Genomic DNA, 16,138 nt, shown 5'->3' with positions numbered 1-16,138 from the left:
ATAATACCTCGTTCAATTCTTTCACGTATTGTTGGATTTTTTATAGAGTTCATTTCTTCGATCATCATTTTATCAGCTAAATTTCTATTTGCTGTGTCATTTAAGTATTTATAAGCAAGATCGTGATGGTAAGCTGCATTACCAACTCTATCTATAGGTTTACTCCATTCTTTATATGGGTCAGTAGAAGTTAATCGTTCATCTAAATTAGTACCAGGACCTGCAAAGTTCATTCCCGGTAAATGCATTCCATCTGGAAACTTCGACCATGGTAGTTTTATTTTACGTGTTGCTGAATTAATCGAACTCACTAAATCTCCTCCTTTTTTTGAGGATACAAATTGAGTTTTTAATCTTCCACAAATAGCGCAACTTCCACGTTGCATATTTCTATTGTTTTTACTCACGACATTTTGCAAGTTTAGTGTATTTGTTTTTTTTCTACATTTAACGCAGTACATCATTTTACATATATAAAAAATTTTTTATATAAAAATCTTGATGTATAAAAAATGGATATTATAGATTTGTCATGGAATGCGAATAACAATAAGAGAAATAATAATAAGTTGCTTCCTAGGAGTATTAGAGGAATTATTGTTGGAAAGTCGGGTTGTGGAAAAACTACTTTATTATTGAATTTACTTTTAAGGTTGGTTAGATTATAATAATTTACAAGTTTTTGGAAAGTCTCTTTTTCAACCAGAATACAAAATATTACAGCAATCTTTTTAAAAAAATTGTCAAAAGAAGTTATTCTAGAACTATTTAATCTACAAGACGAAATAAAAAAGTCAAATGTAAACTCTGCGCTTATAATTGAAGATATTTCAAAAAATTTAAATGAGAAAACAGATATAGAGTGTAAGTTTTTTTAAACGGAAGAAGGTGTACCAGATCCTAAAGATCTAGATATTCGTAAGAATAATTTGATGATATTTGATGATTTACAATTAGCAAAGCAAAATAAGTGTGAAAAATATTATATACGAGGAAGACATAGTAATGTAGATTGTTTCTATCTTGCACAAAATTATTTTATGTTACCTAGGCAAACTATACGAGAAAATACAAATTTTATTTGCTTATTTTCACAAGATTCAAAAAATTTAAATCACATATATAATGATCATGTTTCAAGTGATATGGAAAAAGATGAGTTTAAAGATTTTTGTAATAAAGCATGGACAGATCCTCACGGATTTGTTGTTATAGATCTATCTTCTAAGAAAGATTATGGAAAATATAGAAGTGAATTAAATTGTTTTTACATACCCAATTTTTGAAAAAAATATAATCTTATATAAAAATGACATGTTTATTAGTGAGCGGAAATAGTAGTTTATTAAAAACTAATTTTATCCCTGTTATTAAATTTAGAGAAGACAGAGAATATGAAATGGCTCTAGTTCGTGTAGATACATCTTACAGTTTTCCTAATATAAATTCTTCAAACAATAATTTTAGATATAGCAAAGATAATGGATCAACTTGGAAGGATATAAACATTCCAGTTGGATCTTATGAAGTTGTTGATATAAATAATTACATACAATCGACTATGATATTAAACGGTGATGCAACTTCAGCAGTTGCAAATATTACAATTGTAGCAAATAAGAATACATTAAATGCAAATTTAACTATTGCAACTGGTTATAAAGTCGATTTTACAACTTCGAATTCAATTAGAAGTATTTTTGGTTTTAACAGTGGAATATATTCAGCAGGATACTATATATCAACTAATATAGTAAACATATTAAGTGTTAATAGTATACTAGTAACAAGCGATATAATAGCATCGTCGTATGTGAATGGAGCAACTAGTAACGTTATATATTCATTTTTCCCAGATGTAGGTCCTGGATATAAAATTATTGAAAAGCCGAATTATGTAACTTATTCACCACTAATACTAAAACAAATATCAAAAATGGAAACTAGATTGGTTGATCAAGATGGAAATCTTTTGGATTTACGAGGAGAACAAGTAACTATTAGATTTCATATAAGAGAAGTAGATAAGTCGTAAAAATAATTTTTTTAAAAATTATTTTACTTACATATAAAAATGAGTAATTATACTAATATTAAAGTAAATATTTCAGAAGGGCAATTGAAAAAAATTAAAAAAGTAATTGATGAAGGTGGTTATGGAGCTAGTATTAAATTAGCTCATTCAGATCTTAATGGCGATCATGTATAAGCTGTAACAAAAAGGCAATTGAATAAAATTACGAAAGCATATGAAAATGGTACTGGTGTGATAATTAATTTAAGTAAAGCGCAACTCATTCACAATTCTAAAATAGAGGGTGGATTTCTAGGAGCACTTTTACCTTTCCTTGGTAGTGCTGGAAGATTTTTAGTATCAAGCGTTGCTCCAGCTCTTACTTCAGGTTTATTAGCAGGAGTAGGTTCAGCAGCTGGATCAGCTATGGTTGATAAAATTGCTGGAAGGGGTGTTGTGTACTTAAAAAAGAATGGAAAAGGAATTAAAATGACTGCTGCAGGAAATGACTTATATTTGAGACCATGGAATAGAGGTAGTTCTATAGGTGATGGATTGTACTTACGTAGTGGAAATGGATATACATCAACAGATATTTAAAGATTTAGAGCATCCTTCAGTATTAATAGATAATAAACAGTATGAAATATTTGCGCAACAAGACATTACAATAAAATCTCTATCACATCAATATATTCTTTTAAAGTTTGGTGTTGTAGTTAATGAAAGTGTTGTGTTAGTTTCATTAAAAGAAGAACTTAAACGAAAAATGTTAAGTTTGCAAAACTCTGTAATATCAGAGACTGTTGATGATATTATGATAAATGTTGTTAATAATTCTGATTCTGATCTATTGATTAAAAAAGGGGATAGTTTGTGTTTTGTGAATTTATTGTAATTATTTTTTAAAAAAATAATTTTTTAAAAAATTATTTTTTACTTATTAAAATGGAGTTTAATTGCAAAAAGCTATGTAATATTTATTAAGATATACAAAATGATAAAAATATTAATCAGTTGTATCCAAATCTTCTAAGTGCACCTGATGAAGAAAATAAGATTATTAGTGCACATCTATATCGTCTAAATACGATTAGTGAGATTCAAAAGGAAATAGAGAGTGAGAGAGAAAAGAGAAATAGGTTAAGTAAAAAGTATCATAGAGCTGTAAAAATAATTTCAGCTATTGATAATTCATTACTATTGGAATTATTGGAACTATTGGAATTGGATTTTTAGCAACAATAGTCGCAGCACCAGTAGCTATTGCATGTGAAGGTGCAGCATTAGGAGCAGGTGTTTTATCATTAATAGGAGGACAAGTTAATAAAAAATTAAATTTAAAAGCAGAAAAGCATGAAAAGATTAAAGTACTTGCTGATTCAAAACTAAATACAATAAGTGACTATATTTCTAAAGCTTTAGTAGATGGAAATATAGATGACGATGAATTTAAACTAATACTTAGAGAACTTGAAAAATTCAAAGCTATGCTTGAGCAAATTAGAACAAACTCAAAAGAATTAATGAATGAACAAACTAAAGAATCATTCATTAAACAAGGAAGAGATGAAGCAATTAATATACTCCAAAACAAATTTAGAAAAAATGTAAACGTCAAAACATAACGTTTTACGTTTTTTATCTTTATTTATAAAAAAGCAAAATGCCATTTCTAAAAATTGAAGATCCTGAAATAAGGGATAAAATTGTTAAAGATTACTTAGATAATAAAAAAAGAGTAAAGCAGAATGATTTAAATGAAACTAATGTACAGTCAGGCTTAGATATTCTTGATAGTCAAGATGGTATGAGTCTAGGAAAAATTGCAACAGATTATCTAAAAATGTATTCTAATAGTAAAAAATCTACAGATACTACATTTGGGATACGTGATGAAGATGGTATATTTTATATTGGAAAAAAACCAATACATATTAATGATAATGATATAATTATTGATGATGAAAAATATTATGGTACTCCTGGCCTTTGGGAATTGATAGTAAAGTTTAATCCTAATAAAGGAGTATATAGTGAAGACGATCTTAAAAAATATCAAGATATATTAATACAAACAGATGCAATTACTTCTGAAAAACCATACAAACCAAAGTCTTCTCGTAGTGTAAAATACAGAGAAATAATATCTCCTATTTGGAAAAATATAAAAGAAAATAGGAAACGTGAGTTAAGAGGAAAAGGAATTGAAAGTAGAGTACAAACTATAGTTCTTTCTAGTGACCCTGATGCATTAGTTGATCGGCTTTATTTGTGTATAGCTGCATGGAAAGCAGGTAACACTGGAGCAAGAAATGAAGGTGTTGCAATTTGTGATGAATTATTAAGGCAAAATGAAATAGATAATGAACAGTATAAAGCAATACAAAATCTTTTATAATTATATCTCATTGTATGTTAAAAAAAAAATATATATAGTACATAAAAATGCTAATTGTTAATAATAAGAGATATAAAAAAATATATGTTGTTGGAGGAAGTGGTATATTCAACATTATAAAAAATTTATTTAAACGAGCAGCATCATCAAATGTAACAAGAGTGTCATCAGATATGTTGAAGAAGATGGCTGCTACTGATTTAGGAAAAACTGCAATAACTGCTGCTAAATCAGCAGGAAAAGAACTTTCAAAATCAGCGATAGAAGCTGCTACAAATGCTGCAGTTGAAAAAGGAAAACAATTAATTGAAAAAGCATCTTCAAAAATAGCTTCTCAACCTGTTATTAGTGAAAAAAGTAAAGAAATACTTTCAAATTTGATAGCATCTGGGTCTAAGGATCTAAATAATGAAGATGAAGTAAAAAAAGTGCCGTGCAAAGGTCGCTCATGCAAAGTTTCAAATAAAAATGCTGTATAAATAGAAGATCTGGTTAAAATGGGATTTGGACTTCGACTTGCGTAAATTTATCTTTCGTAAAATTTTTATATATTGTTATTTAAGAATTGTCAATTAAAAAAAAAAAAATTTTTATATTGTATATAAAAAAATAAAATGACGACTTCTGAAGTATTTAATTTTACAGAAAATCCAGTAATAGGTAATGGAATTGAAAGATGTGAAGATAGTGAATATGAACCTATTGTTGAAACAAATCTAAATTTTGGAGATATAAAAACTATCGTTCCAGAACAAAATTTGTTTTCACTTCCATCTAAAGCGTATCTCTTATTTGAAGGACAACTTGTTAAGCTAGCTGATGGATCAGCTTATGCTGATGCAGATCCAGTAGCTCTTACAAATTATGGTATTATGCAATTATTTTCTAAAATAACATACCAATTAGGAAACCAAGATATAGAAGCTATTTATAATCCAGGTCAAGCAACTACAATGCTAGGATTGCTTAATTATTCAAATGACTTTCAATTATCGCAAGGATTAAATCAATTGTGGTGTAAAGATACAGCATCAACAGCAGTAGCTGCTGATAACACAGGGTTTGCAACAAGGCAACAATACATAATTAAAAGTCCAACTACAAACGGTACATTTTCATTTTGCGTACCTTTAAGACACATTTTTGGATTCTGTGATGACTACGATAAAGTTATTTATAGACTTAAACATACAATAATTCTTACAAGACAAAGTGATAATCCTGCAACTTTTAGGCTTTCTGCTGCAGCTGCAGGAAAAGTTAATCTTACTAAAATATCATTGTTTATTGCAAGTGTGAGACCATCATATGAAGAAGAGAAAAAAATTGATAATGAAATTAAAAGAAAAGTGGAAGCCCCATTAAGTTTTAGAATGCGACAGTGTGATACTACAACTGTTCAACAAGCTACTATATTTGGTTGGCAATTAAGTTGTGCTGAAATTCCAAGATATGTTATTGTAGGATTTCAAACAAATAGAAATACCGGAGACCAAACTGTCAATTCGGCATTATTCGATCATTGCGACTTGAAAAATATTTATGTTATTTATAATAATAGCACTATCCAATATCCTGCCCTTGATTATTATTGTTCATTTCCAAATCAGCAATTTTCAAGAATTTATAGAGATGCGTCAATGTTTAAAGAAAGATTTTATGGAATGAATGAAATGATTGCAAACAGCAATATAACTCCTTCTGACTATAAAGATTTATACCCAATATTTGTTTTTGATGTTAGCAAACAATCAGAAAAATTAAAATCAGCTACAGTACAACTACAAGTTAAAGCATTTTTTAATACAACTGTACCAGCAAATACTCAAGCATATGCTATTGTAATATATGATAAGATGATGAAACTTGTATCAGATGGTAATAAATTTGATGTTAAATAAATTTTTTGAAAATTAAATTTTAAAAAATGATATAAATAATTTTTTTCTTTATATAATAAAAATGTATTATACAAGGAAAGCTTTGCAAAATTTATTAAAAGAAAATAACATTTCACAAACATCTAAAAATTATGTAACATTATTAATGCTTGCTATAGATAATTGTTTGATTGATAAGGACGCAATCATGTCAAAAGCAACAGAATTAACTGATGAGAAAAGACCCATTGGAAGACCTAGAATACATCCAGTAAAAGATGTTGATGAGAAAAGATCAGTTGGAAGGCCTAGATTAAATAAAGTAAAAGAAGAGAAAAAAGAAATAGATCCAAAATATGAAAGATTAAAAACAATTAAGAAAAAACCAGTCACTATTAAATTAACAAACATGGAAACAGGAGAAGAAGCAGTATATAAATCTTTATATAGTGCAATGCGTGAAACTGGTCATGGATATAGATATCTTGAAATGCGTGATGGTAAGATTGATAATGGTTATAAGATTGAAATATCAAATTCTGAAAAATTAAAAAAAATTAAAAAAAAAAAAATCTTTATATATAAAAAATAATGGCATTTATAACAATTGATTCATTTGGTATTAACAATTTATTTGTAAAAGATGTATTCAAAGCTGATAAGCCAGTTCCATATCAAAAATTACAACTCGCATATAAATATCCAACAGGTGCTGGTCCTGTTCTCATTAAGACATTACCTTCTTTTTCCTATGGTGTGTGTGAAAATAGAGATTTTAAAAATGATAAGCTTAATGGTTATTCAATGTCATTTGTATGTGATAAAGAAAAATCTGATGAACAAGAAAAGTTTATTGCAATGATTGAATCTATTGAAAAATTTTGTAGAGATCAAATTGAAGTATATAAAAATAAGATAAAAAAATCTAAAGTTAATCTTGCTAATTTAAAAATTTTAAGATATAATGCAGATAAACCTCCGATAATATATGGAAAGTTATTTACAAGTAATAAAGATTTAGAAATAACTACAGTTTTCCGTCGTAGAAAAACTAAAAGTGAAGTAGATCATTCAGATCAATGCAAAGTAAATCCGAAGGATACTGTAAAATCACTTGTTATAGCTTCACCTTATGATTATATCAATCAAAGATGTGAAGCTATTGGATGCTTAAAGATTGAAGGTATTTTTATTGGTTCAATGATAGAGTCAATACAAGTTAAACTTCAAGAAGTACTTATTGTTAAAAAGATTTCTAATTTTACTAGTATAATGAACGATTCAGATTTAGGTAGTGAATCAGATGATGAGTTGTAAAATATTTAATAATATAAGGATTTAAAAAAAAATAATAATATTTCATATGAAACTTTACATATGAAATATCGACAAGAAAAAATATTTTGAAAAATTGATTTAAAGAAAATGAAAATTAAAAAAAATTATCTTGCTATATAAAATGGAAAATAAAACGGTGAAAGAATTAAAACAAATCGCTAAAGAGCGAAAAATTAAATATTATTATACAATGCGAAAAAGTGAATTATTAGAAGCATTATCACATGAACCAGTTCCAGTTAGACCAGTTCCTTCAGACCTAATCCGATTTGATGAAGAACCTGCTTCGAAAGGGTTCTTAGCATCTACTTATGAATATGAAAGACCTTTAATAGATGAATCAATCCCATCATCAGCTCCTATTTTACAACCTGGATTATTTTCAAAGCTGACTACATCTATAAAAAATGTATCATCGTATGTTGTCAACAGCTATAATGATGTTGTAGAATGGATTAAACCATATGTACCAGATCCGATTAAGAAAAAAGTAGAAGATACAGGATCTGAGATTAAAAGAAAAATAGAATCAATAAAATCTCTAGTTTACTCTACAATATACAAAAATCCTTTGAACCCAAGCAAAGTGGAATTTAAATTGACACAATCAGCTGTTAAGAATGTGACAAAACAATATTCAGCTAAAGGCATAAAAGGATATGATCTTGAATCTTTTATGAATGTTGCTAAAAATAGTGCAATTAAAGTACTAAATGAAAATAGAGGATCAAAAGTTAATATAGTTGTCACTTGTAAAATGGAAAAAACTAGTATTTTTACAGGAGATGCTATAACTGCAACTCCTAGATTTGCAACGAATAGTACTGTTATATTAGAATCTACAAATTTAGATGAAATTTATGAAACATCAAAGTCTAAAATTTTAGAAACTTTTTCAATGTTTCAACAGTTAGGATCAAACTGGATATTTGTTTCTATTAAAAAAATGGATATAAATATTATAGAGTATAATCCACTTAAAGCAAAATCTTATATTCCACTTGATAAAAAATTAGCAGCTAAAAAAGCAATCATTAATATACAAAATGAAGATAATCAATGCTTTAAGTGGTGTATTGCAAGAGCATTAAATCCAACAGATAATAATCCTCAAAGAATAGATAAAGATCTTATAACTCAGGCTGAAAAAATAAATTGGGATAAAATAGAATTTCCAGTTTCATTAAAACAAATTACACAATTTGAGAAAAATAATCAAGATATAAGTGCGAATGTATATGGATACGAGAATTCATCAGTTTATCCTTTTCGTATTTCAAAGAATAATAGACAACATTTAATAGATTTATTGTTAATATCTGATGGTGAAAACAACCATTACTGCTTAATAAATAATTTAAGTAGATTACTTTCATCACAAACATCAAAAAGAAATGGTGCAATTCACTATTGTAGAAATTGTTTATTAGGATTTATTTCTGAAGAATCATTATCTAAATTGTATTGTGATACACATGATTCAGTTCGTATTGAACTTCCAAAACCAGGTTCAACAATGTATTTTAAACATTATTTTAAATCAATGAGAGTACCATTTGTAATATATGCAGACTTTGAAAGTTTTATTAAACCTATCAATACTTGTACTCCAAATCCAAATGAATCCTATACGAAGCAGTATCAAAAACATATACCAAGTTCATTCTGTTACTATATTAAATGTTTCGATGAAAGTATTTACAAAAGCAGTCCAGTTTCATATACTGCATATAGTGAAGATGAAGATATTGCGCAAATATTTGTTGATAAGTTACAAGAAGATATCTTAGAAATTTGTAATAAAGTAAATTTTAATAAGCCTATGATATTTACAAGTAAAAATAAGAAAGACTTTAAAGCAGCAATAAAGTGTCATATTTGTGAAGAAGATTTAGGAGAAGACAGAGTGCGAGATCATTGTCATTTAACTGGAAAATACAGAGGTGCTGCTCACAGAGATTGTAATTTGAAATATAGAATTCCAGAGTTCTTCCCAGTACTATTTCATAATTTATCTGGTTATGATAGTCACTTGTTCATAAAGAAATTATCAGGAGGTAAATTAGGCTGTACACCTAACAACGAAGAAAAATATATCAGCTTTTCTAGAGAGATTAAAGTTGGAGAGCTTATTAATAAAGAGGGGAAAACTATTGATATTAAGCGAGAGATTCGTTTCTTAGACAGTTATAGATTTATGCCATCTAGTTTAGATGCTCTATCAAAAAATTTATCAAAAGAACAATGTAAAAATATCGGAAAATTGTATACAGGTACACAATTAGATTTATTACTCAAAAAAGGAATATACCCTTATGATTGGGTTGATTCTATTGATAAATTTAATGAATCACAACTACCTCCAAAAGAGTCGTTCTTTTCTAAATTGAATGATGAAGGAATTAATGATGAGGCTTACTTACATGCACAAACTGTATGGGAGGAATTTAATTGTAAATCTTTTAGAGATTATCACAATAGATTAGGAAAATCTAATAATAGGTTTATGGATAATTATGATGAAACTAAACCATCAAAATTTATCCAATATCTAGATGCTAATAATCTATATGGATGGGCTATGAGTTAACCACTTCCTACACATGGATTTGAATGGATGGATGAAGATGAATTGGAAAATTGGAAATCATTTCCATGTATACTTGAAGTTGATTTAGATTATCCAGATCATCTTCATGATGAACATAATGACTATCCACTTGCTCCTGAAAGAGTAAAAGTTGGTAAAGTTGAAAAATTATGTGATACATTATACAAATCTTAAATTATATGAAAGATTAGGACTAAAGGTAACAAAAATTCATAGAGGAATAAAATTTGAAGAAAGTGCATGGTTAAGTGAATATATTGAACTTAATACTAATCTAAGGACTAAAGCAACAAATGAATTTGAAAAAGATTTCTTTAAACTCATGAACAATTCAGTCTTTGGAAAAACAATGGAAAACATTGAAAACAGAGTTGATGTAAGATTAGTTACAAACAGAGATGAAGCTGTTAAATTAGCATCAAGACCAAACTACGAAAGTAGGACAATATTTGATGAAAATTTAATAGCGATTCATATGAAAAGAACCAAATTAATGTATAACAAACCGATTTACTTAGGTATGTGTATATTAGATTTGAGCAAAACTCTAATGTATGAATTTCATTACGATTACATAAAGAAAAAATATTCTAATAAGGCAAAACTGTTATTCACAGATACAGATTCATTAGCATACGAAATAAAAACAGAGGATTTTTATGAAGATATTAAAAACGATATTGAATGTAAATTTGATACTAGTGAATTTGATCCAAATCACCCAGCAATTAATAATGGATTTAAAGTTGGATTAAATAAGAAAGTACTTGGAATGTTCAAAGATGAAGCAGCAGGAAAACAAATTGAAGAATTTGTAGAATTAAGATCCAAGTTGTATTCATACAAGATTAACGGAAAAGAAAACAAAAAATGTAAAGGAGTAAAAAAGAATGTTGTTAAGAACTACATAACACACAACGATTATAAAGATTGTTTACTTAATAGAAAAGAACACATTAGGAAAATGAATATTATAAGATCACATGCACATGAAGTTTTTACAGAAGAGATTAATAAAGTAGCATTAAGTTCAGAAGATGATAAAAGAGTCATATTAGAAGATGGAATTCACACATTAGCATATGGACACTATAATCTCATTAATAAGCCAAAAATCGTATCCATAACAGTTAGGCAAAAGGCAATTATTTCTATATATATAAAAATGTATACAGATAACAAGAAATACTATAATGAATATTATGATAAAAATAAATACTATAATGTACATGGTGATATATCCGAATATGAAGAAATAAATAATGATTCGTGTCTCTAATATAGTTATAATAAGACAACTCAAATTTTAGAATTACGAATAAATTATGGTAATATAAAATTTGAACAAAGTTATTGTTTAAAAAATAATGTTAATAAATTAGATTTTTCTTACAAAATATTAAAACAAATCAAGAGTCATATAAATTTACATTTACCTGAACTAAAAGAATTTTTCATTTCACCTGACTATTTAGATTTACTTATTAGTTTATATGGAAGAGAATATTCTTTAAATGTATTCCTTAATGAACCAGAAAATGAAATTGAACGTGAAGTTATAAAAATTTGGAATAAATAATATTTTATCCAATAATTTTTCATATATAAAATGAACAAATTTATAAATGTTGAAGGAATAGTTCTACCAAATGAACCACTAACAAATTTTCAATTGATAGAAGCAGCAAAAAAAATAAAAATAAAAATTTTTAGAGGTGTATTTGTAAGAGACCAATTACCGAAAAATATGAAAAGAAAAGAATGCGGAATATTAAATACAGGAGATTCAAGTACGCAAGGATTTCACTGGATTTGCTGGTACAAAGACAGTGATAAAAAACTAAGTTTTGACTCTTATGGGCTACCACCTCCTGTTGAAATTATTAATTATTTAAAAAGTCCTGTTTATTATAACAGTGAAAGAGTTCAATTTGGAAATACCTCATTCTGCGGACACTTGTGTTTATATGTTTTGAAAAAACTAGATGAAGGATATGATTTTCAGAATATTATTAATAATCTATGGTAATTTTTTTCTTTATATATAAAATGCCTGTCTATATATTCGGTACTTCAGATGTATATTTAAATGGTTTAATAATATCTGAAGCTAATAACTTGTTCATTCGTAGAGATGGACAAAATAATGCAACTAGTAATATTAATATGAATTCTAAAAAATTAATAAATGTAGCAGATCCTACTAACTCACAAGATGCTGCAACAAAAAAATATGTCGATAATAAATCGCTTAGTCTTAATGAGTTAGGGAAAATACCAAATTCAAGTTTAACGTGCCTTGGATTAAAATCCAAGACTATTCCACCATCTACATATCCTGATGCAGCAACAGTTTTTACACAAGCTACCGGTCCTGGTATTCTCAGAAAACTATGGTTAGCATTAAACGGATCAGATCCTAATATCAATGTTCCAGGTAATGTATTTATTAGAATATATGCAGATCATACACTTTGCATAGGAGATTATTCTATTTCTACAGATAGTTCTGGAGATAATGTTATTCCTGAAGCTTGTGATTTTTTATTCTCACCACTTGGTGGACCATTTTATGAAAACTCTTTACAAGGTTGTAATGCATATACAGCTAATGCACTAGGAGGATACTTTACACTTGATATGCCATTTACTGAAAGTCTAGTCATTCAATTATACAATAAAACTAGTCAAAACGTTACATATTGGATACAACCCCATATTACAATGAATACATCAATACCTCAATCATTGTCATTTATTAAATTATACTCAGAAACATTTAGATTTGAGAACACAACTTATGGTAAAGAATATATATTAATGGATGCTGCAAACGTAAATGCTGCTAGTCCAGGTGTTTATCTTAAGTATATTAGAATGTATGTAATTGGAAAATCTGGAAATTGGTGGGAATCTAGAGTACGCATGTATGAAGCATACAATTCCCCAGTAAATACTAACGCCGTTATAAGCCCTTGGACACCATATAGCGATAATAATTATACATTATTCCCTGGATTTGATCAGAATAGTGTATGCATATACTGCTCATCTGGTTTAGAAGACTTTTATCTTTCTTCGTGGAACAGTATTAATATTAATTCATTTAGCAATGAATCATCTGGGCTATTGTATCAATCAAGTAGTGCAATTGGTCCTACAACTACTATCTCATTTTACAGAAATTTTACTGATTCCATGCCTAGTGCTGCTGCTGGAAGAAGATTAGTAGTAACATTAAACTCTGGTGATGCACAAGTGGGGCAATCTGGAAGTTTTACTGTAATAGGACATGCTTTCTTTTACGCTTAAGTTGATGAAATTGATGTAACCATAATATATTAATATATTATGGTTGATATGGATGAAATATGATATGAGAATATAGATAGATATATAGTTGAAAAAATGGTCCAGAACTTCAAAAAACAAATCAGGAAATATTTGGAATCGAAAAAGTGATTCGTAAACTCAAAAACAAATCATTTGTAAAGTGGTATGGATATCCTGATTCGTTTAACTCTTGGGTTGATAATAAAAAATTGAGAAAATTATAATAATTTTTTATAAAATAGAAATATTTTATAAAAAATTTGATTTTGATAATTATTTATAGATTGAATTGACCCATAAAAATGATCAAAATTGATAAGAAAAAAATTGAATTTTATCAAAAATATGTAAATTACAATTTGAAATGAACCTGAAATAATATGAAAAAAATGTGGATAGTAAAATGGTCGAAATCAAAATGTGCCAGAACTCTGACACATTTTGATTTCAAAATCAAAAATATGTAAATTACAATTTGAAATGAACCTGAAATAATATGAAAAAAAATGTGGATAGTAAAATGGTCGAAATCAAAATGTGCCAGAACTCTCATATTATACTACTATTATCAGATTATTCTTAGCATCTTTATACATCCAAGAGTTTAATTCATACGTAAAAAAGTGCATAATTATATTTTTTGTTTAGTGCTCCTTAACTGCATTATCACAGAGCACCGCAAAGAGCCTTTAACTAGGCACTTCACGCCTTCTTCCTTGAGCGTAAATACTCTAACCATTGCGCCATGGCTGCACCGTTTATTGTAAAATGATCTTAGTTACTTTTTATTATGGATCAACATCGAATAAAAATTTAGTTTGTGCAATATTACATAATATAAATAATGCTATTAAACTTTTAGACAATTAAGTCATTCATCTTCTGTCACATGTGTCTAATAGTTTCGAAATATTATACTATTAAATTTATTTGTATTAAATGCATGTACGTATATAGGATAGAGGAATAGTTAAGCAAAAAAAAATTTTATATTTTAAAATATTGTTAGATGTAATCCTATCAAATCTTAATGTTTTTTATTCTTTTTTTTTTTTTTTTTTTCTTTAATATTTTGCCGTTTAAAAATATTACAATAACCAATTATATTTTACAATTTTTACATTAGTAACGACAGGACTTCTAGAAGATCATGTGGATCTTGTCATGAAGCCCTTTACAATATATGGTTAATTTTTGATCAAAATACTATGTCTTAAGTGAAATAAAAATAATAATACAACTTTATGCAAAAACATGTAAAAACCAAGATAAAATTTTAAAAAGCCAAGATTAAAAAATAAATAAAATATACAAAATAGAACAACAACGAACAAACAAACAAACAAAACAAAAAAAACAATTTAAAATAAATCAAAATATTTTCAATTAAAAATATAATTCTTTTAAGTTTTTGTTTAAATGAAGCAAAAGTCAGTTGGGTAGAAAAATCAAAATTTGGTAAGACTATTTTGTTCCAGAGATAAGGACCTCGATAAGAAACAAAAAACTGGTCTTTGCTTTTATGGCAAAAAGGGGCAGTAAGATTGTTATTAATTCGAAGATTATATTTGTATTTAGGTTTCATACAATAAAGATTTTGTAATACGTTTGGCAACAAATTTTCTCTACATTTAAACATGAAACATAAAATGTTAAAGACATATTGTCGATATACATTTAAAATATTCATTTCTTTAAAAAGTTGTTTCGTATGAAAAAACCGATTTTTAAAATTTATTGCGCGAGCTGCGTGTTTCTGATGAAGGTAAAGAGATTTTAGTTTTGTTCTATGAGTGCTTCCCCATATAATATTCGCGTAGTTTATATGACAATGTATAAATGAATAATATAATTGTGTTAACTGGTGTTTACATAATATATTTCTTGCTTTATAGAGAATTCCGATGCATTTAGCGATTTTATTGGAGGTATTATCAATATGATTTCTCCAAGATAGATTCTCATCAATATATACTCCAAGAAACTTAGTAACTTTTTCTCTTTTTATTATTATATTATCAATTAAAAGGTCTGGCATGATATGAGGCAGTTTCTGTTTTTTTGAAGGTGGATAAAAAAGTGTCCATTTAGTTTTTTCTATATTTAGAGACAATCTATTTTGTTTAAACGAAACAGATACTTTTTTTAATTCATTTGTCATATTAGTAAAAAGCATATTAATGTCTTTATGAGACAAAAACAAGTTAGTGTCATCTGCAAAATTTATTGTTGTTAAGTTTGATGATTTATGAAGATCATTTGTGTATATTAAAAAAATAAGTGGACCAAGTATGGATCCTTGTGGAACACCACATGTTATATTCATTAATAGATGAGATATAGAATCTTTATTGTAAACAAACTGTTTACGGTTAGTTAGATAACTTTCAAACCATAATAGGGTTTTATCTTTAATACCATATGATATTAGTTTTTTTAACAGAATTTGAAGATTGACAGTATCAAATGCCTTAGACAAATCAATAAACACTCCTAGTGTAAAACAAGAGTCTTTAAAAGAGTCAGTTATATTGCGCGTTAGTTGAAGAATGGCATGCTCG

The 16,138-nt window shown here is 27.5% G+C and overlaps 1 protein-coding gene across 1 annotated transcript; it reads left to right on the top strand.

Moving 5' to 3' along the window:
* The first annotated feature begins 5,029 nt into the window (after nt 1-5,029).
* Nucleotides 5,030-6,316, top strand: LOC136087987 (uncharacterized). The gene has a single exon (XM_065811623.1). The coding sequence runs from the start codon at nt 5,030-5,032 to the stop codon at nt 6,314-6,316; it is 1,287 nt and encodes a 428-aa protein (XP_065667695.1).
* The last annotated feature ends 9,822 nt before the right edge of the window (nt 6,317-16,138 follow it).

The sequence above is a fragment of the Hydra vulgaris genome, chromosome 12, assembly GCF_038396675.1.
Source record: "Hydra vulgaris chromosome 12, alternate assembly HydraT2T_AEP".
Taxonomy (NCBI): Eukaryota; Metazoa; Cnidaria; class Hydrozoa; order Anthoathecata; family Hydridae; genus Hydra; species Hydra vulgaris.
This window is presented reverse-complemented; position numbering and strand designations above follow the sequence as displayed.

Coding starts and splice junctions, on each gene's coding strand:
- LOC136087987 (XM_065811623.1), top strand. CDS start 5,030: ATGACGACTTCTGAAGTATTTAATTTTACAGAAAATCCAGTAATAGGT.